Raw genomic sequence first — 22880 nt, 5'->3', positions numbered from 1 at the left:
TGATGCTATGAAATCGACCACATTTAAGGGCTTTTGTCTCCCAGTGGGTCTGAAAGATACTTGCCACTGACATCACTTAACACTCTGGGTGAGCAAACTTCACACAATATTTATCCTTGATAGGCTTAGAAAGAATAATGATGATCTGTCTCTAGATGTGCAAGTCTATGCTCTTTTGCCTTCCCCTCCCTTACATAGACTGTGCTGACTTAACAAGCATCATGTCATGCTATGACATCACCCATATACTCCCAGGTTTCCCTTGGTCCCTCAACGCCCATAGCACAGATTTTTTTTCAAAGCTTTTTAATTAGTTGTATATGTCAAATCAGCAGCGCACCGTCCAGCAGAAATAGTCTGTTGCGGTTACAAGCTCCATTTATTTTCTTAAGACACTGCTTTTTCAGGCCGGCCTTTGTTTACTTTATCGTTTTGCACTTCAGATTTTCTATGTCTTCTAGGCCAGAAATCTTGACAGCAGTTGGGCTTACTTTAAAGTATACACATCCTATCAGGTTTTCCCCTACATTGGCTAGATACCTGTGGGTGTGGGTGTGGGGGCATGACTAGGGTCACGGTCAATATGATGTCATCACATTATTTGCTATGATGCATGATCCAGACAACCCCATGTGTATTGCTTATTTCATCCCAGCTGTGATTTGGCAGCGCCGTTCCGTTGATCACAGTAAGTCTTTCTTCCACGGCCCACATTTTCTGTGCATCATCAGTTAATAGTGAGCAAATATTTATGCGTGTGTATATATATATATATATTAAGGCTGGGCGATATATCGATATATACAATATATCGCGGGTTTGTCTCTGTGCGATATAGAAAATGACTATATCGTAATATTCGAGTATACGTTCTCACGCTGTTGCTTTTAGCTGCGGGCATACACTTCAGGCTATTCTCACTCTTTCCTTACTTTCCTTCTCCACAGACAAGCAGACGCAGATTCTTACATACGTCACATAATGTCACGTCATATGTCACATACGTATACGCCCTTGCAGAGCAGAGAGGTAGCATACTGGGCTACATTAGCTGCTAACGTAGCTGTACGAGAGAAAGATGGTGCGGATCTGGTAACAAATGAAGGAAGACTTAATTCCCTTTAAAAACAGCAGGGTTTCCATCGTCTGCCGGTGGTTCGGCTTCAAGTGGGAATATGTCGAATAGACAACTGTAATTTGTCAAGTGTGGGGGGAAAAAGCATCGCTATAAAAAGTAGCATTACTGCTAATATGTAGCATCATTTGTAAAGTCAATCGCTAGAGGATGAAGAGAATTTCATAACCTTAGTAACATACCACATAGTGAAGGACGAATACGATTTGATTTCCTATTATGCAGCTCATTTTTACTTGACACTTAAAATGTTTCTGACAATCTTGCACTTTATGTTTTGGAAAGGACTTGAATGTTTGTGCCATTGCTTAATAACTTTAATAAATACACTTTTGGTCAATTGACTTAGTTGTGATTTCCCTCTCTGCATGAAAGTTTAAAAGTAGCATATATGAATGCAGTATGAAGAAGAATGTTTTAATGTATACACATATAATCATCATACTGCTGTGATTATATGCATCAAGTGTTCATTCAAGGCCAAGGCAAAATATCGTAATATATATCGTATATCGCGATATGGCCTAAAAATATCGCGATATTAAAAGGCATTATTGCCCAGCCCTATGTGTGTGTATATATATATATACTGTATATATATATATATATATATATATATATATATATATATATATATATATATATATATACATATATATATATATATATATATATATAAATACAAACCCCGTTTCCATATGAGTTGGGAAATTGTGTTAGATGTAAATATAGATGGAATACAATGATTTGCAAATCCTTTTCAACCCATATCCAATTAAATGCTCTCCAAAGACAAGATATTTGATGTTCAAACTCATAAACTTTATTTTTTTTTTGCAAATAATTAACTTAGAATTTCATGGCTGTAACACGTGCCAAAGTAGTTGGGAAACGGCATGTTCACCACTGTGTTACATCACCTTATCTTTTAACAACACTCAATAAACATTTGGGAACTGAGGAAACTAATTGTTGAAGCTTTGAAAGTGGAATTCTTTCTCATTCTTGTTTTATGAAGAGGTTTGGTCGTTCAACAGTCCCGGGTCTCCGCTGTCGTATTTTACGTTTCATAATGCGCCACACATTTTCGATGGGAGACAGGTCTGGACTGCAGGTGGGCCAGGAAAGTACCCGCATTCTTTTATATGAAACCACGCATATGTAACAAGTGGCTAGGCATTGTCTTACTGAAATAAGCAGGGGCGTCCATGATAACGTTGCTTGGATGACAACATATGTTGCTCCAAAACCTGTATGGACCATTCAGCATTAATGGTGCCTTCACAGATGTGTAAGTTACCCATGCCTTGGGCACTAATACACTCCCATACCATCACAGATGCTGACTTTTGAACTTTGCGACTATAACCATCCGCATGGTTATTTTCCTCTTTGTTCCGGAGGACACCACGTCCACAGTTTCCAAATATAATTTGAAATGTGGACTCGTCAGACTACAGAGGACCTTTCCACTTTGCATCAGTCCATCTTAGATGAGCTCAGGCCCAGTGAAGCCAGCAGCGTTCCTTGGTGTTGTTGATAAATGGGATGTGCTTTGCATAGTCAAAATTTAACATGCACCTACAGATATAGCGACCAACTGTTGTTACTGACAGTGGTTTTATGAAGTGTTCCTTAGCCCATGTGGTGATATCCTTTAGAGATTGATGTCGGTTTTTGATGCAGTACCGCCTGAGGGATCAAAGGTCCGTAATATCATCGCTTCCTTGCAGTGATTTCTCCAGATAATCTGAACCTTTTGATGATTTTACGGACCGTAGATGGTAAAATCCCTAAATTCTTTGCAATAGCTCGTTGAGAAATGTTGTTCTAAAACTGCTCGACAATTTGCTTACAAAGTGGTGACCCTTGCCCCATCCTTGTTTGTGAATTACTTAGCATTTCATGGAAGCTGCTTTTACACCCAATCATGGCACCCACCTGTTCCCAATTAGCCTGCACACCTGTTGGATGTTCCAAATAAGTGTTTGATGAGCATTCCTCAACTTTATCAGTATTTATTGCCACCTTTCCCAACTTCTTTGTCACGTGTTGCTGGCATCAAATTCTAAAGATAATGATTATTTGCAAAAAAAAAAAGTTTATCAGTTTGAACATCAAATATGTTGTCTTTGTAGCATATTCAGCTGAATATGGGTTGACAATGATTTGCAAATCATTGTATTCCGATTATATTTACATCTAACACAATTTCCCAACTTATATGGAAACAGGGTTTGTATGTGTATATATTGTATCTGCTGGCAAAGGCAAATATCGATGCATGTCAAGATACCAAATATCGGCTCCGATATTCGGCTGTAGGCCTGGGCGATATGGCTTTGAAATAAAATATGTTTTTTATTCCTACTGTTTGAGGAAATTAATGAATACAATGACAGGTAATTCAAAAACAAGTTTTGCTTTTATATGATCAAAAAGTAATAGCTTTTAAGGAGACAAATAATGCCACAACGTAGTGAATGCATTTAGCTTAACTAAATATTTTATAAAGTTGTTCTTTTTCGAACAGATACAAATTACTCTGTTTTGTTTCTGGAAAATATATTTTATACAAAGAGCTTCCTTCCAAATCTTCTGTATTGTATACAATACTTATGTAAACAGAAATGACGCATTGCACATTGTATACAAATAAATAACTCCAACAAGTAAGTTAGTAAGTAGATAAACACAGGCTTTTATATATACTTTGTATTACAGATGTAATAATAAACTGCCAACTGTTCAATCAATCACTTACTGTTATTATTACCGTTTTAAATATAAATTATCGATAAACCGTCATTGATAGCTGCACTTTGATAAATTCGTAGATAGGCCAGGGCAATATGGCCGAAAATTAAACACCCCATTTTTTACCAAAAAATTTGATTTACAATTTGTCCCGTTTCTTCCCTACTTTTTAAAGAAACCATTGAATACACATTACATTAATTAATTCAAAAAAAGTTTTTCTTTTATTTAATCAAAAACTAGTAGTTTGAAATGACACTACAGTCTTACCCTTGGCCACATTCTAATTTGTATAATGTTGTTCTTCCATCCATCCATCCATTTTCTACCGCTTATTCCCTTTTGGGGTCGCGGGGGGCGCTGGCGCCTATCTCAGCTACAATCGGGCGGAAGGCAGGGTACACCCTGGACAAGTCGCCACCTCATCGCAGGGCCAACACAGATAGACAGACAACATTCACACTCACATTCACACACTAGGGCCAATTTAGTGTTGCCAATCAACCTATCCCCAGGTGCATGTCTTTGGAAGTGGGAGGAAGCCGGAGTACCCGGAGGGAACCCACGCATTCACGGGGAGAACATGCAAACTCCACACAGAAAGATCCCGAGCCTCTTAGACCAAAAATAAATTGTACTCTTTGTGGACTAATTTTCAAAGAATTAAATTAAGAGCTTCCCTTGGGAAGCAATACTTCTGCTTGAATGGATGTACCTCTGTTAATAAAAATGTAGCATTGCACATAGCATGCAAATAAACAATCTCCAACATTGAGATCAATAAAGTGCAAACTTCAAACTCTGTCTCGAAAAACATACTTCTGTAAATAAAAAAGTAGTGTTATACATTGTATCCAAATAAATAATGAAGTACAACATTGAGAGGACTATAGATTGTTTCAGTAAGTGAATAAAGTAAACACAGCCTTTTTTATTCACACCTCTTGGCGGTGTGCTTTAGTGATCGATCTACGCATTGTGCTTCTACTTCATCATACATGACATCATCATACATACCTTACGTAAAATGATTCCTCAATAGTAATGTGATTTTTAGTCCGTAGTTAGTTTGTTTGTTGTTGCGTCTTGTTCGCCTCGTAAAGAGTTGTACTCCCGCACTCGGCAGGAGCTTTGGTTTCAGATGCTGGAACAAGTTTGTTCACAACAAACTTTGTTCACTTGTTCTACGTCGGTTGCCGCTCTCGTTAGTGTTAGTGTTAGCATTAGCCATGTTTTACTCTGTGTACCAACAAGGAAGTAAGAGAACTGCGCAAGCTACGGAAGCTCCTGAAGGGCAAAAAAATGTATGTCTTTCCCCACTATAAAACAACATACCCTAATATCAACTTAAATAAACACATTGCTCTCTAAGGAACTGTTCAAATGCGCACATTGAACCTACAAGCTGTGATCTCTTAGAACAGAGTTGTCATTCTATGCTCAAAGTAATATGAGACTTAGGTGTTTTTACATCGCGTTCAAGGGCTGGTGAACAGAGAAGGACGCCACAATACCCGCCAGAAATAGTATATAGTAACAATAACATTTATTTGTGACAAACATTTCATTTAAATTCATCTTAAATGGCTACTGTACAAAGCAACATTTAAAACAATACAAGCTCAGCCATTTAAATTGATAAAATACTAAAACACACACTTCAGTGAAGCGTAAGAAACACAACACATGCACAATAGCACGTTTCCTAAGTCTGTCTATTGATTTTAATTATCTAAAAAAAATAAGTTGGGCCAAATTATTTTAATGTGTGTATAATTACTTTTTGGGCACATTCAAGCTCAACAATACTGCGATAATAATGATAATCGTTAAAATTTTGGTCACGTTAAAGTTTTTTTTTTTTTGTATGCTGACAATATCGTTTATCGGCAATTTGTGGGACAACATCAGGTTTTTTTTGCATGGCTGCTGCCTCCGGCTAATTTTGTGCCGCCCCCAACCAGAGCGCGTAGGCCACAGGTGTCCAACTCAAGGCCCAGGGGTCAGATATGGCCTGTGACATCATTTTATCTGGCCCGCAAACACCTGGAAATGATGTGTCAATAAAGTACTTACTATTTTCTCACTAAATGTAATGAATTGTTTTCATCTTGACAGAAAAAAATATGTACAGCTTGCAATTGCATGCCTTTTAAACTTTAATAGTATCGATCCATCCATCCATCATCTTCCGCTTATCCGAGGTCGGGTCGCGGGGGCAGCAGCCTAAGCAGGGAAGCCCAGACTTCCCCATCTCCAGCCACTTCGTCTAGCTCTTCCCGGGGGATCCCGAGGCGTTCCCAGGCCAGCCGGGAGACATAGTCTTCCCAACGTGTCCTGGGTCTTCCCCGTGGCCTCCTACCAGCTGGACGTGCCCTAAACACCTCCCTAGGGAGGCGTTCGGGTGGCATCCTGACCAGATGCCTGAACCACCTCATCTGGCTCCTCTCGATGTGGAGGAGCAGCGGCTTTACGTTGAGCTCCTCCCGGATGGCAGAGCTTCTCACCCCATCTCTAAGGGAGAGCCCCGCCACCCGGCGGAGGAAACTCATTTCGGCCGCTTGTACCCGTGATCTTATCCTTTCGGTCATGACCCAAAGCTCATGACCATTGGTGAGGATGGGAACGTAGATCGACCGGTAAATTGAGAGCTTTGCCTTCCGGCTCAGCTCCTTCTTCACCACAATGGATCGGTACAACGTCCGCATTACTGAAGACGCCGCACCGATCCGCCTGTCGATCTCACGATCCACTCTTCCCCCACTCGTGAACAAGACTCCTTGGTACTTGAACTCCTCCACTTGGGGCAGGGTCTCCTCCCCAACCCGGAGATGGCACTCCACCCTTTATCACAGTTTTTTATTATACTTTCCAAACATGTTTTATTTAAATAAAAAGTAATACTTAAATATCTGCTTGACTTAATTTTACAGCAAATTACCCATCAAATTAATACAAATGACTAGGTGTGTAACGGTACACAAACATTTTGGTTCGGTGAGGTCACGGTTCGGTTTGTTTTCGGTACAGTAAGAAAACAACTAAATGTACATTTTTGGTTATTTATTTACCAAATTTGTAAGCAATGGCTTTATCCTTTTAACATTGGGAACACTATGATAATTCTGCCCACGTTAATTCACATTAAACTGCCTCAAGTTGTTGCTTTGATTAAATAAAATGAAAAAACCTTTCTCCTGCATATAAAAAGTGCAACATTAAACAGTTTCAAGTCAACTCATCATGCTTAATTTATTACAGCCTTTAGGAAGCCTGCAGTTGACTTTTATTATGTAAATGTTATATTTTTATCAACATGTGATAGAAGGGACCCTGCCATTCAAAACTAGGCTGCTAAATTACTAATGATTAATGTAACTACTGCTGAAAAAATAGTACAATAGCAATAGGAGAGACTATTCATCCCTGAACCCCATGGAGTTCGATGAAATGACAGGGCTTTGCTGCCCCTAACACACACACACACGCACACACATGCACGCACACACACAGTAAAACTAGCTAACGTTATGCTAAAAGCTATTTAGCCTTCACCTCAAGCCTATACTTCGAGCTAGCTGAGCTGCAGTTTAAGTTTCTAGAAGGTCAACGGGCTCATAGTGATGTTTGTAATATTTGTGACTGGGAAGTGTTTTTTATAATTTGGGGAGAGTACCCTGTCCGCTGCTCCCCTGCTAAACGAATATCTGCTCGACGCTGAAGCATTGACTACATCGCTTTGAATACGCACTGATGATTGGCTTTGTATGTAACCAATCAGATGGTTGTGTGGGTGGTACAATGCTTGCTGCTGAGACAGAGGCAGAAAGCAGAGCAGCTTGTAAAGACTTTTGTTTACAAACTCGTTCGGTACGTCCAACCCCCATACCGAAACGGTTCAATACAAATACACGTACCGTTACAAATGACACTTTAATGATGTTCTTTACAGCATGTTACTGTAAATTGAAAAAAACTGATTTTTTTTCCCCGTTAAAATTGTGGTGCATGGTCAGGATTGTACCAACAGTGCCTCAATTTGAGTCAGGAAAACCCCTAATATATTGCACAGCAAAAGTATTATCAGCCCAGGCCGAACTAAAATCTAAATAATCGAGCAATCTGTACTTCCTTCAGGAAACAAATGGATTGGTATTTTTTTGCAATGTTTTTAAATTGACATCCTTCCCCAGCCACTAATATGGAACACCAAAGCATCCTAAATTCTCACACCCAGTCAGAAATCACGTCTCAGCATCCGATCTTAGCACTGCAAATTCCTTTCAGACACTTGCGGGGCCACTATCTGGAACAAATTAACCACACTTTCGGTGCAGGATTCCCCTTACTTCCACTCCTCATGGGAGGAGGGAAAGAGAGAGGTAAACTACTTGTTATCTTTTCACACAGTAGGTGTTAAATTGATGCAAACCTTATCTGATAAGCAGGGAAATAAAACAGGCCGGCGGAAAATACATCCAGTGAGTTTATGCCACAGTTGACTGAGAAAAGGGTGGATTGCCTGCACGAAGATGAACAAGGGACCGGTTTTGTTTGTTTTCCGTGGCCTTTAGCACCAGTACAACAGGTTTTCCGCTCAAATATGACTTTATTTAGTCATTCATATAAAAGTACTTGCTGAATTGTCGAAATTTGGACAGCAGCCTCTTGAAAGTATTCTGAGATGAGAGACGTCTTGTGCACACAGGGGGTTATGAATATACATATCCCTAAGGCAGAAGCAGCCAATAGGTGCAATTTCTTTTTCCTCTTCTCACTTAACGAAGTAATTGCCTCCTGTTGTAAGGGAGATCTATTTAGTGATCTAGACCACAATGGGAGGTGCTCAATTAAACAATCATAACACACATGCACACCTCCCTGTCAAGCCTGTGCCTGGAGGGCAGGCACATGCTCTGCTATTATCTTGTCACCCTTTCAAACAAGGAGAAGGACTCTGGAGGGAAATGGTCATTATCTCTAATCAAGCCCAGAAGACAAGAAAGGGAAATCTGTCAAGTGAGACAAGGCTTGGTTTGCAATAAATGGTAATAAAAAGTTTATTGCGGAGTATAGTAACAGTGTTTTGTTGTAGCAATGAGTTAGATTACAGGACTATCTCGTTCCAGTTTTTATGGAAGAAATCTAAGGCCCCTTCTACGCTAAACCGGATAAGGTTATTCAGGGTAAATCCCACCTAACCTAATCCATGTCCACACAATGCCACCTTTTAAGACCCCCTCCGTCCGCCGGCGCATGGGACCTACTATGCATGCGCGAAAAAAATGCGCGTGTCATAGTCACCTCTGACCTGGAAGTGTATTCTTACTGTGTTTCAAAGTAACTATTGCCACATTTCTTTTAACAGTAAACTTTGCTTGCCTCACCATCAGCAGCTGTTAAGACTATTGTAGTGATTCACACCTGAGCCATTATACATGAATCATATCTTTAATGCCATCCATCCATCTTCTTCCGCTTATCCGAGGTCGGGTCGCGGGGGCAGCAGCCTAAGCAGGCAAGCCCAGACTTCCCTCTTCCCAGCCACTTCGTTTAGCTCTTACCGGGGGACCCCGAGGCGTTCCCAGGCCAGCCGGGAGACGTAGTCTTCCCAACGTGTCCTGGGTCTTCCCCGTGGCCTCCTACCGGTTGGAAGTGCCCTAAACACCTCCCTAAGTAGGCGTTCGGGTGGCATCCAGACCAGATATCCGAACCACCTCATCTGGCTCCTCTCGATGTGGAGGAGCAGCGGCTTTACTTTGAGTTCCTCCCGGATGGCAGAGCTTCTCACCTTATCTCGAAGGAAGAGCCCTGCCACCTGGCGGAGGAAACTCATTTCGGCCGCTTGTACCCGTGATCTTATCCTTTCGGTCATGACCCAAAGCTCATGACCATAGGTGAGGATGGGAACGTAGATCGACCGGTAAATTGAGAGCTTTGCCTTCCGGCTCAGCTCCTTCTTCACCACAATGGATCGGTACAACGTCCGCATAACTGAAGACACCGCACCGATCCGCCTGTCCATCTCACGATCCACTCTTCCCTCACTCATGAACAAGACTCCTAGGTACTTGAACTCCTCCACTTGGGGCAGGGTCTCCTCCCCAACCCGGAGATGGCACTCCACCCTTTTCCGCGAGAGAACCATGGACTCGGATTTGGAGGTGCTGATTCTCATTCCGGTCGCTTCACACTCGGCTGCGAACCGATCCAGTGAGAGCATATCTTTAATGGAAGTGTTAAAATAAAAAAAATGATAAGGAACCAGGGCTGGGCGATATCAATATCAATATACGCAATATATCGCGGGTTTGTCTCTGTGCGATATAGAAAATGACTATATTGTAATATTCGAGTATACGTTCTCACACAGTTGTTTTTAGCTGCGGGCATTAGACTACAGGCTCTTCCCACTGCTTCTTGTGTCGCCTTTGATTGATTGATTGATACTTGTATTAGTAGTTTGCACAGTACAGTACATATTCCGTACAATTGACCACTAAATGGTAACACCCGAATAAGTTTTTCAACTTGTTTAAGTCGGGGTCCACGTTAATCAATTCATGGTAAATTCTCACAAACAGCAAGCGCACAAACTTACATACGTCACATACTGTCACGTCATACGTCACATACTGTCACGTCATACGTCACATACGTATACGCACTCATGGAGCAGAGAGGTAGCAGCGTGGCTAACGCTAGCTGTGATGCTAGCGGAGTGTTGCGGGTGGTAATAGGAGAGAAAGAAGGTGCCAATCAGGTAACAAATGAAGGAAGAAACACGGGTTAATCTGGATGACCAGCCTCCATCTTTCTGATGGTTGCCGCCGAGTTACCAAACGAGTTGTTTTAAAGCTGGCTGTTTCTTTCTGCCGTCACTTCCTCTCCGAACTCAGTTTGTAAACGATCAATGAGTCCACACAAAGTTAAGAGCCGGAGATTCAAGAAATACACGGCGAACTTACCCGTTTAAAAAAATTATCAGAAGAGGTTTAACTTAAACGATGGTTTAGTGTGGCTGACACGTTGCTTAGGCTAAATAATTATTCCTTTAAGGGAATAATTACTAGTGTCTTAGTGTAAACATAGCCTAAGACATGAAATTGTAGTGGAAAGCCGAATGTTTTCCAATCCGCTTTTCAGCATGGGACAGGATGAGGAATGTGGTGCATCAGGTAAAAGTGTCCCCGAACAAGAAGTCATCTCTCAGCAAGCCTGCGAAACATTCCTGGTTTGTCTCTCACGTCTGGTCAGGGAGGTCGAAGGGGGAGGCTGGGAGCTGTGGGCTCTCTTTGTCTCAGCCAGCCTAACCCACCAGCAAACACAAACACTGCTCTCACTGCAGCCGCCTTTCTGCCAACAGGCTGTGCGCCAGGGAAGCGAGAGGGGTGTGTTGCATACTGTAAAACCCACTTGATTATGCGTGAAACAAATTAAACGAATATGGCGTGGGAAGTTACGTAATATGCAGATGCGTGCACGTGTGTGTCTCTCGATGTCCGCACACGACCCCTACTCCCCATCTCACATTGTCTGAGATAACTCTCTTACTGGACAAACCACTTTCTAACAAGCCTTTGTGGAAGTCGAGTGCCAGCTTTTAAATCTAATGTTTAACTAAAGTGAAAATTGACTGATGCAGATAAATGGTTTGTGGGTTTTGTTTGCCAAGTGTAACAGGTGTGAGTGTAACTGTATCAATAGTATTGATCTTGACCAGCTTGGTGGATTCAACAGGATGACATAATGATGTGTTTTCCATATAGGTTTGCCTTGGGAGCACATATTGGGCAAATTGTTGCTAAAGAGGATTTTTTTTTTTTAATTCTGCAACGATGCATATGAAATAGGGCTGCACAATTAATCCAAATGGAGATTTTGATTAGTGTGGTAAATAATTACAAAAGGGCTGAGTTATTTTTTCCTGTGACAGACCTCAGAAATGTCCAGCCTCTCTTTTGTTTGTTTCTTGCTTGAAACAGGGAGAAAGACGTCTTACTTTGTGCATCACTCCCAGCACCTGAGCGCATTTATTTAACAGTGGAATTAACTGAACAGAGTGACCTCTCGTTTCAGTCATTCACAGTCTTTGTCTGTAGAGCGGTGCACGCTCACAGTGAAAAGAACCTTACAACTCTCCAATTAGAAGTGTCGGAAAGTAACACAAATTAGGAGGATAAAATATGATTACAAAGCCAAGTGTCTCGTAGGAATACCGTATTTTTTGGATTATAAATTGCTCCGGAGTATACGTCGCACCGGCCGAAAATGCATAATAAAGAAGGAAAAAAAACATATATACGTCGCACTGGGGTATAAGGCGCATTTTTAAGGGAAATTTATTTGATAAAATCCAACACCAAGAATAGACATTTGAAAGGCAATTTAAAATAAATAAAGAATTGTGAACAACAGGCTGAATAAATGTACGTTATATGACGCATAAATAACCAACCGAGAAGGTGCCTCGTATGTTAACGTAACATATTATGGTAAGAGTCATTCAAATAACTATAACATACAGAACATGCTATACGTTTACCAAACAATCTGTCACTCCTAATCGCTAAATCCGATGAAATCTTCTTCCTCGATGTCGCTTCTAAACAACTCTGCCAACTCTAAAGGTATGCGCCGCTTCCTCTTGTCGTTTTAGGCTGCATATTTCACTACGTCCAGCTTGTAATCTGCAGTACATGATTTCCTTTTTGGTCCAATTTTTGTTCAGCCCTTCTCTGTTTTATAAGTTACCGCCAACGTTGAAACAATCCATTTTAATAGCTACGGCAGTAGCATATAGCAGTTAGCATCTCATGACCCAGAATGCAATTCTGCCATGACCCTCCTCCGTTTAATTCTTATTGGTTGACGTGTGTGTGACGATTGCTGATGTGTGTGTGACGATTGCTGATATTTTTTTTGTCTCTTCTGCGAATGAGATAAATAATATTATTTGATATTTTACGGTATTGTGTTGATAATTTCACACATAAGTCGCTCCGGAGTATATATCGCACACCCAGCCAAACTATGAAAAAAAATGCGACTTTTAATCGAAAAAATACGGTATTTCAACTATAAATTGGATAGGCAATTGAGCCCAACAGCACGGACAAACGAGCCAAAATGCCGTCGTGATCACGTGTTGGAAATACACAAAAAGACAACTTCTGACCTAATTTTTTCAACTGGAAAAAAAACACTTTAATATTTTCAATATTTATTTAAATTTGCTCACAGAAATTAGTCCATTTTATATTTTTTTTGTTTATTTATTTAGGATAATAAAGTTATTTACCTTCCAAATACACATTGGTAAACAATTCTACAGTAATGGGAAATAAAAGTGTATATCCTTTTTAATGGTTATTTTTATTACCATTGTATATTATGATTATATTACATTATAAACACTGTATAGTTTGTATCAATTATTTATTCAGTTTAGGAGTATTGGGTAGACAAAAGCTCTGAGTCTGTGTATAAAGCCAAATATTTTTAAAAGTAAATTATAGGGGTAGGTTTATATAAGCGTTGCTTCAACCTACACCCTTTCGGCTCAATCATTGCTCAAATGAGTGTTTTTTTTGTTTTTTCTTTTCTTGTTGTTCTTTGTTTTATGTGAAGATTGCCGAAATAAAATACATTGATTGATTGATAATGGATATTCTTCTAATGTGTGGCGCCTTGAGCGCCTTAAAATTGACTAGTATCTTTGCATTGCTCAATTGCTCCAAAAATAATTGGGGTCATAATTGCAAATTGACATCATCTTCAATTTTATCCCCCCACAGAAATCTTGGCCACAACAAGCTTACTGCCATCGATGTGAAAGTGTTTGCCGACCTGCCCAATTTACGAGAGCTGTGAGTATTCATCACACATTTTGATGCATAAAAATGTTTCACCAGAACAGCAAACATGATGTACATATATGTAGTTGTTTGGTGTTTGGCAAAATGATGTATTGTATCATTAGTTCTTATTGTACTATACCGCTACATTGCTTTTTGACATTCGCAACTATGTGCAATTGTGTACTTTCTAAGAGTTTGACCTTTTAATGTGATGTGAACCTTACTGTTCTTCTGTGTCAACACTACTACAACCAATAAAAACATGTTTTATTGCCTGTGTTTTCAACATTTGGCTGCGCTGCTACTTTTTTTGGATAAAAGACTAACTACACCAAGTATGGAGCAGACTGTTGTGACTTGGGACAAGGCTGCTAAAGCCATGAATGATTTTTCAGAACACAAATGCTGAAGACACAAGCACGTGGCATAGGTTTTGAAACCATAACAGAGCCACTAAATGAACAGTTTGAAATACATACTCTGTTTATGTACAATTTCCTTAGAAAAGGTTCCTCTTAAAGGGGAACTGCACTTTTTGGGCTAATTTTGCCTATCATTCACAATTATTATGAAAGACCTGACGGCGGGAGTATTTTGTTTTTATTGCATTGTAAGTTGTAAATACACATAAATAAAAGTCTACTTACAGTGGAACTAATGGGAAGTCCTCTATTCCGCCCATAAATCCCAAAAAATAACCATCCAAAAAGTGCCAACAATACTCAATTTACATATTGTGACCTGAATATCAACCAAGTGTTGTAAATATCGTTATAATAAACGCTAACGCAAATATTTATAGTGGTGCAGTGATCACAAGTTTGTGTGCCAATGTTGACATGATCATCTGATCAGCTGCTTCCTCGATTCCTTGCTCGTCAAACATTATTCGAAATAATAAATTATGCCTCTCACCTTGATAATGGAAGAATGAGGACGCATGCCGACATGTTGGTACACTTTGAAAACCAATTTAGACCTGGGAATGCCGAGAACGACTCAAAAAGATGCTTGATTCCACCATCCTTTTCTTTGCGAGGTTTGTGAGTCATTCTTCATCTAAATGGAATATAGGAACATAGAAGTCGGCATCCTAATGACAGCATGCCATGTATTGTAAGTTATATTTTTCTTGGCTCTCATAAAGTCTGCATTGAGTAGTAATCAGTGATCATAAATTGGAGAAACTAACTACGCGGTTAAATGTAGTTTTGAGCAAATCCTTCTGTATAATGGCTTCACACCGAAGAGGGGCTCTTAGCCAGTTTTTGTGCTTCATGTCTAAGTTCATTGTCACAAAACACAAAAGTTAAGCAGGCAGTTATTACTTCTTCAAACTAGGCTGGAGATTAGTGTAGTGACCTGTGCTGCTAAGTACAACCAATAACAGAGCATTTTAGCTTATGGGATCACATCTTAGCTGAAACAACAACAGAAATTTATCATGGCGGACTCATACAAAGATATTAAGAAAACTTTACATTGTATGGACAATTGAACATATAGGTTGATATCACAATAGAAATATACTTCACAGTTGTTGGCAAATCTTAATGGCTCGATTGAACATGGCAAAATAGTTTCATAAGAAATATCCACAATTCTATAGTTTTAATTCACGTTTCCTGCACTTACGGAGACCCCAAAAACAGAAATGAAAAGTGGGTTTTGCATAACATGGATAGTGTGGTTGTGTAATGATTAACATATTTGTGCCTTAATAAACGTATTACTTTAAGATGAATAGGCTTGCTTGTGTTGCATAGTAAATGTTCATGGCCAATAATGTCCACTGGCAATGCTTGTGGTTGCCACTTCCTAGCAGCTTCCTCATATGTGTTACCTTGAACTAAGTCCAATTGAGAATAAGTGGTGGTTTTCTATATTAAGCTTTCCTTCCACCACGTGATACTGTGGCCAACGCTGGCCTTGTAAATATTTTATATGGTGAGTAGAGGACTTGGCTCCCTTTCACTCAGCGGCACAACACAAGAGACATACACGCAAGTATTTTGTCAGGCCAACTAACCAGTCACACGCTCCTCCATATCTTTGTCATTCCTGTTATTTTTGTTCTTTTTCATGCCTGACTTGCAGCATTTAAAATATTTTACTGACATCAGAAAAAAAACTGCACCTATTAATGGTAAACTTTTTCTTGCCCATTGACCACATGCAGTTTGGTTCTCCTTCGGGTTCAGGTATTCTTACTAACCAACAACTGTGCATTTGTCACTTTCAGGCGGCTGGACCACAATGAACTGACCTCCATACCAGATTTAGGACAAGCAGCCTCTAAGATTGTATCACTCTACCTGTGAGTATGGCCCCACTTAAAACCTGCCAGAATTATCTGCCTCTCTGTTACTGTATTCTTAGGTTACTTGCCTCTTTGAAATGCTCTTGAAATAGTTTCATGACGTCTGTCAAGGATGCAAATCCTTTAACATGTCAGTTTTACAACTGCATCAATATCTACAACTGTCAATGAACAGATTTCCACTTCAATTACCGGTAACTGTCTATTAACCAGTCTGCTGTGTGAGCAGACGTCTTGCTTGGGGCTACTGTTCGAATAAAGTTCCAACTTGGTTTCTCCAAGTCGTGAAATCGTGCCTGTGGAGACTGCTTGCATTGGCATCTCACTGGAGATTTACTGCCTTATTTGGGAGGGGCAAGTATGTGCTTGTCCTTGTCAAAAATATAAGCCCGGCAGTCAATCAGCAACCAAAAAATATGACTGTAAATAGATATATCTTGTACTTTTTTATACATCTTAAACACCAGTGAATTAAAGTTGTAATTTATAGAATATATTTCTGCTGTTTCCGTGAATTGACTGGATGGACTGTAAACGCTGCCTTTTTAATGGACGGATGGATCCCAGCAAATCTGTTACAAAGTAAATTTAATTTCAAGGTTCCTTATCAACCATAATGAATGTCAAGAATATAAGATTTTCATATATATAGTTCATCCTGGAAGGTTGTCTGAGGTAATAGCTAAATATTGTTTAGGCAGTCATTGTATGTTTTAGTATATCTGATGTGTAGTGTGCTTTCTATCCAGCCCTCGTTTTCTTTCCACCTTGTATGGCTTTAGAACATTCTTACACAGCACTCATCCTGAAACAAGTCCAAACCCTCTGACCAGTCTTGTGCTAACCATGACCTGCACTTTCAGTTTTCTTCACACCTTGCTTGCATGCGGGCTGCTTGGTCAAAGCCCTGCAGCTGGTCGATTTTGTAGCAGCGGTCATCATTATATGATTTTGGTGCCAAACAGTGGATGAGTCACAGCATCGTGTTTCCCTCTGTGTCATCTGCTTACTTCTCAGAACCAATCCTGACACATTTATATTGTCAGTGACATTCTGCTTTACAGGGAAATTGAGGTTTCATGTAGCCTTTCACCCTTGGTTCTTTCTTTGCATCTGTGTAGTGTCCATTAGTGATATTGAACAGTTACTTTATGTACCATACTTTTGATACAAAACAGAAAAGCTTTATTTACGCCAGGCATTGAGTAACGCCCGTCCAAATGATCAGAGGAGTCTTTTTTTGGCCTGACTTGAAGCCTGTTGCCAGGGCAAGGCCTATGGTTCAGAGGGGAGTAGAAGCAAGAGGGAGGGTCGAATATTTACAAAGCCACACAGCTGAAGTGAAGGCCCACTGAAGCACTTGCAGCTGCAGCTGTCCGTCACATGGCTTTACAGTAAAATGGGTAACAGTAAGCAGGGGAGGAAGGATAAGGAGGAAGGGACGGGGGATGTGTCAGATCAGGGTGACATCGCTATGTGGTGAAAGAGCAATATGTAGGAGGGTAGATGACAAACATGAAGAGGAAGTTGGACATGTTGTGAGGGCTTATTCTGAAAATTAAACAATAAGGGAGTAAGTACACCATAATCACGGTTGGGTAGGTACTGTACTTATGTTCATTTTTGGCACAGCAAGGTAACCGTATACAAAACATAAAACTGCTTAGCTTATGTGTAAACACTAAACATGTAATTATGGGCCGTTACACTTCTTGCCCCTCATGTGTACTGTGTGAGAACTCCGTACGCCTCTATATTGTACCAAAAAATCCAATTAGGAAAATGTAGTGTAACACCCTCATTAATCGTGGAATTTAGTTTCCCCTAGAGCTTCGTGATATAACTAAAGCTGGTAAAATAATCAATTTGATTGGTTATAGATCGATATTTTGTAATTTTTAGAAAAATATCGATTCACAAGGCGTCGTATTGATTAAGGACGGCAGCCGTATTCGGGAGGTACTTTTGTAAACATCTTTATCTCCCACAGAGAGCACTGTCAAGTGTACCAGAAAAAACAAACGCACACTTTCTGCCTTTACAAAAAAATTGCTGTGCGGTACAATTTGAAACCAAAAGTAAGAGTCGCAGAAGAATAGCTCACATATTTATTTTTAGCACTTGAAGAAACAAGCCACCTAATCAAAATGATTACACTTTCAGTTGCAATTTCTTTCCTATTTCAAAATTGCACTTTTGAGACTTTAGAGAAAGTTGAAGCTGTAGAAAGGTACACTTGTATTTTGTAAAATATTTGAGACATTGTCAATATTTACGTGTACTTCAAATCGTGACGGTCTATAGAGAACCTTAGTAATTGAAATCGAACTGATTTGGGAAATTGGCAGTACAACATAAAAATGTCTATTGTGCAATATAATTATCTTTTGGTTATATCGTAATTTTAACGTCTTGGATGCGATTAATATAACTGCAGCAACATTGCTAGATTTTTTCGGAAAGAGCAGGCAGGAGTATGGATGTCAACAATGCAGCAGTGTGCTATTAGCAGAGACAGAATGCACAATGGAAGATAAACCAACAAAACCTGAAGAGAAAGTGTTGCCAAAAAAAAAAAAGGAAAACTCCTTTGTTTTGTCTTTGATTTGAATTGATTACAAGATTTTCTTACTAGTGACTTAGTATTGTATTTTATATCACCTGAAGATACAACATAAAGAACAGTACAGACAGTGTTAAAATGCAACAAAGTACTCACGTTACCTCAAAACCACAAAGTGACGAAAAGGAACACACCAAACGAGATTGACAGAGTCGTCCAAAGGCACCATCTATGACAAGCAGTTCCACAGACACTGAGAAATTACAGATGTCGTCTAAAAACCTGGGATATATATTTCTGTCAGTATCGCAGAGCACTAGTTTCCTGGATTTATGTTTTAATTTTGACTGTATTGGCCTGCAAAGCTTCCTTTCATTTTATGAAGCGTTATCTTATTAATGTTGTACTTTTTTTGTTTTTCTACCATACCACTCTATTTGCAAAATTGTTTAATTTAGTATGAACTTACTTGATGCGTTGTGCCAAGCTCAGCTGCTGTCCTATATAGCAGTGGTTCTTAACCTTTTTTCAGTGATGTACCCCTCGTGAATTTTTTTTTAATTCAAGTACCCCCTAATCAGAGCAAAGCATTTTTGGCTGAAAAAAAGAGATGAAGAAGTAAAATACAGCACTATGTCATCAGTTTCTGATTTATTAAATTGTGTAACAGTGCAAAATATTGCTCATTTGTAGTGGTCGTTCTTGAACTATTTGGAGAAAAAGATATAAAAATAACTAAAAACTTGTTGAAAAATAAACAAGTGATTCAATTAGAAATAAAGATTTCTACACATAGAAGTAAATATCTCTATTACAATCCCCTCTTTGGGGATTGTAATAGAGATCCATCTGGATTCATGAACTTAATTCTAAAAAATGTTTCACAAAAAAAGAAATATTTAACATCAATATTTATGGAACATGTCCACAAAAAAATCTAGCTGTCAACACTGAATATTGCATTGTTGCATTTCTTTTCACAGTTTATGAACTTACATTCATATTTTGTTGAAGTATTATTTAATAAATATATTCATAAAGGATTTTTGAAGTGTTGCTATTTTTAGAATATTTTAAAAAAATCTCACGTACCCCTTGGCATACCTTCAAGTACCCCCATGGGTACGCGTACCCCCATTTAAGAACCACTGCTATATAGCTTTTGAGGACCGCAGTCAAGTTTGACAGATGTTCTGAATATTACAGCAAAAGTAACAAACGAAAAAAGTGTCAAATAGACTTTGGATCAACTCAACTTTCCAATTGTGCACACTGTCTGCCGTGTCCTAATAAAAGGGAGCTATTAATACAGCCTGTAATGGAAATTATATCGTCCGGGGAATAGTTTTCCAATAAGTTTCCTTTGGTCCCAATTGCCAGTTTCCATCGGGAACAAACTTGCTAATCACCCTCAGTGACACTGGAAACCGGAGAATAGACCAGCTAGTGTAAACCACTAATGCGTTACATACATCAAACGATGCGTCACAGAGAGCTCATGCAAATCAGATGACCAATGGGCCATGCAAATGAGGTTCAGAATGAAGTCGCATCAAAAGTGAATAAAGCTCAACATCAAAGGCCGAAGCCGAACCAAGTGGCTCTTTGAGATGTCACTGGCTGTATGATAATCAGTTTTCATAAACGCTACTATTGTATTTGCAGACTTCAAACACGCTGAGCGATCTCTCACACACAGCTGGACCCTCGGTCGTGGGAGGGGGCCAGTGGTGGAAGTAGAACGAGTGAGAGAAGGAGTGAGAGAGGTCAATCTCTTCCACCAGTTTGAGGCTGATCTGTTTTTCCCAGCAGAGGTCACCAGCTGTTGACCCCCCCACCCCCCTCACTTTTTAGCTCTTTTTTCCCCTCCCCATTCCTTCCCTCCATACTCTGCGCTCAAAGTAGCCACTGCGTGTTTCTCTGTCCCGTGTGTGTATTTTGTTGTTTGTGTTGGGTTGCATGGTTCATCCTGAACCATTTTGGCCTGTGTTTATTCAGGTGGGCATTGCGGTGTGACACCCACCCTCACGCAGACACCATTAAATGACTGCGTGTCCATCTGCTTGCTAAAGGCTAGGACTGACCTTGTTTTGAGTTTGACGGGTAGAACACCTGCGCTCTCTTTTGCTTTCTTTGGCTCTTTCCGCTAATATTACCATGGGAATATAACTAGTAATATGATATTGCTCAGGCTTGATTGAGTTTGTGCATGAAGAAACTGCTGTGGGTTAATTAAATATCACACTTTCCACTGGCAACATGCAATGTAAGAATAAAACGTGTAAAAGGTTAAACATAATCTTTGTCTAATGCAGTGTTTCTCAATTATTTTGTCGTGACATTTTTTTTTTTCCTTTACCCACCCTGAATTTTATTATTATGTCACTTCTTACCTTCATCAGCTTATTCCTTCTTTGTTTGTTTCTTTTGTCTCATGAAAGATAATGACGACTACTTTGGAACAAATGATGACGCAAGCCTAATGTTTTTGCACGTGAATATACGGAGGATGATCTACAAGTTTTCAAAGCTGAGTAATAAGCAGATCCTACAAGTAGCACTATTGTTTAGTTCCAAAAAAAAAGACAAACTATGAACATAATAAAACAATCACTTACTCTATAATGTCTGCTTCATGTGGGATGCCGACTGATGTTCATATCTTCCCGCTTGCATAAAGAACAAATCATAATTCTCACACAGGTAAATAAACAAAAAAACAATAAACTAAACAAGCATCTTTTCGTGTCTTTCTTGCCATCTCCGGGTCCAAGTTGAATTTTAAAGTGGACCAACTTCTTAGTTTATGGCCACGGCCTTCTACTATACAAGAAAGACTGAGAGGCATGAATTATGATATAAAATTAACTTTTATCTACTCAGAGGCGATGCAGCAGCTCACCGGCTCAGTATGTAATAGCTGTTAAAGGCAATTATCTATGAGGTCAGTTATCTTTGAAGTAGTTCCAATGCGTTTGTACCGTATTATTGGGACTATAAGTCACAGTTTTTTTCATATGTGTGGCCAGGGGTGCGACTTATTCTCAGGAGCGATTTATGTGTGAAATTATTAATACATTACCGTAAAATATCAAATAATGTTATTTAGCTCATTCACGTAAGAGACTAGACGTATAAGATTTCATGGGATTTAGCGATCAGGAGTGACAGATTGTTTGGTAAACATATAGCATGTGTTAGTTATTTGAATGATTCTTACCATAATATCTTACGTTAACATACCAGGCACGTTCTCAGTTGGTTATTTATGCGTCATATAACGTACACTTATTCAGCCTGTTGTTCACTATTATTTATTTATTTTAAATTGCCTTTCAAATGTCTATTTTTGGTGTTGGGTTTTATCAAATAAATATCCCCAAAAAATGCGACTTATACTCCAATGCAACTTATATGTTTTTTTCCTTCTTTATTATGCATTTTCGGCAGGTACGACTTATACTCCGTTGAGACTTATACTCCGAAAAATACGGTACTTATAACAACAAAATTGCTAATACTTGGTTTATAGTCATAAGTATTGTTGGACAGCTTTTATTAGTTGCATTGTAAGCCACTTAGAATGTGCAAAAAAAGAAAAACTTATGTGTTCTTGTCTTACATACGGAAAGTGAATGACAGACCAGATTCCAAAAAAAGTGCAGTTCCCCTTTAAAGTTGTGTGTACATGTGTTTCTTGTGACCTTTGGCCTCCATTGTTTACTGTGTATGTAGCAACCACATTGTAAAATGTTTCCATAATTTCAAAAGAGCTGCCCTTGGGCCACATTTGGGACATCCCTGGTTTACTATTTCACCAAAGTGTTGACAAATGACGGAAAAGTGTCCCCCAACTTACAGTATACCAAGCCAAGTTACACATTTCTGGAAATTTTGTGCAAGCCTTGCACTAGCTCGGTTGGTAGAGTGACCGTGCCAGCAACTAGAGGGTTGCAGGTTCGATTTCCGCTTGTGCCATCCTAGTTACTGCCGTTGTGTCCTTGGGCAAGACACTTTACCCACCTGCTCCCAGTGCCACCCACACTGGTTTAAATGTAACTTAGATATTGGATGTCACTATGTAAAGCGCTTTGAGTCACTTGAGAAAAAGCGCTATATAAATATAATTCACTTCACTTCACAATGGTAATACATACTCCCTGGCTTCGTGGTGGCGAATCACATGCTGAAATGACTTCATCATCGCTTGTAATTTTTTCAAATAAATGCAAGACGCAAGACACA

The 22880-nt window shown here is 39.5% G+C and overlaps 1 protein-coding gene across 2 annotated transcripts in view; it reads left to right on the top strand.

Moving 5' to 3' along the window:
- lrig1 (leucine-rich repeats and immunoglobulin-like domains 1) overlaps window positions 1-22880 on the top strand; it is a 70716-nt gene that overhangs the window by 12705 nt on the left and 35131 nt on the right. For both annotated transcript variants that reach the window (XM_061874940.1, XM_061874939.1), the window contains exons 2-3: window positions 13690-13761; window positions 15995-16069. In XM_061874940.1, coding sequence (XP_061730924.1) covers window positions 13690-13761; window positions 15995-16069 — 147 coding nt within the window. The remainder of the gene's footprint in view (window positions 1-13689; window positions 13762-15994; window positions 16070-22880) is intronic.

The sequence above is a fragment of the Nerophis ophidion genome, linkage group LG16 (genome assembly GCF_033978795.1).
Source record: "Nerophis ophidion isolate RoL-2023_Sa linkage group LG16, RoL_Noph_v1.0, whole genome shotgun sequence".
In the NCBI taxonomy this organism is placed as follows: Eukaryota; Metazoa; Chordata; class Actinopteri; order Syngnathiformes; family Syngnathidae; genus Nerophis; species Nerophis ophidion.
The sequence above is the reverse complement of the archived record's forward strand: the minus strand, read 5'-3'. Positions and strand labels throughout refer to the sequence as shown.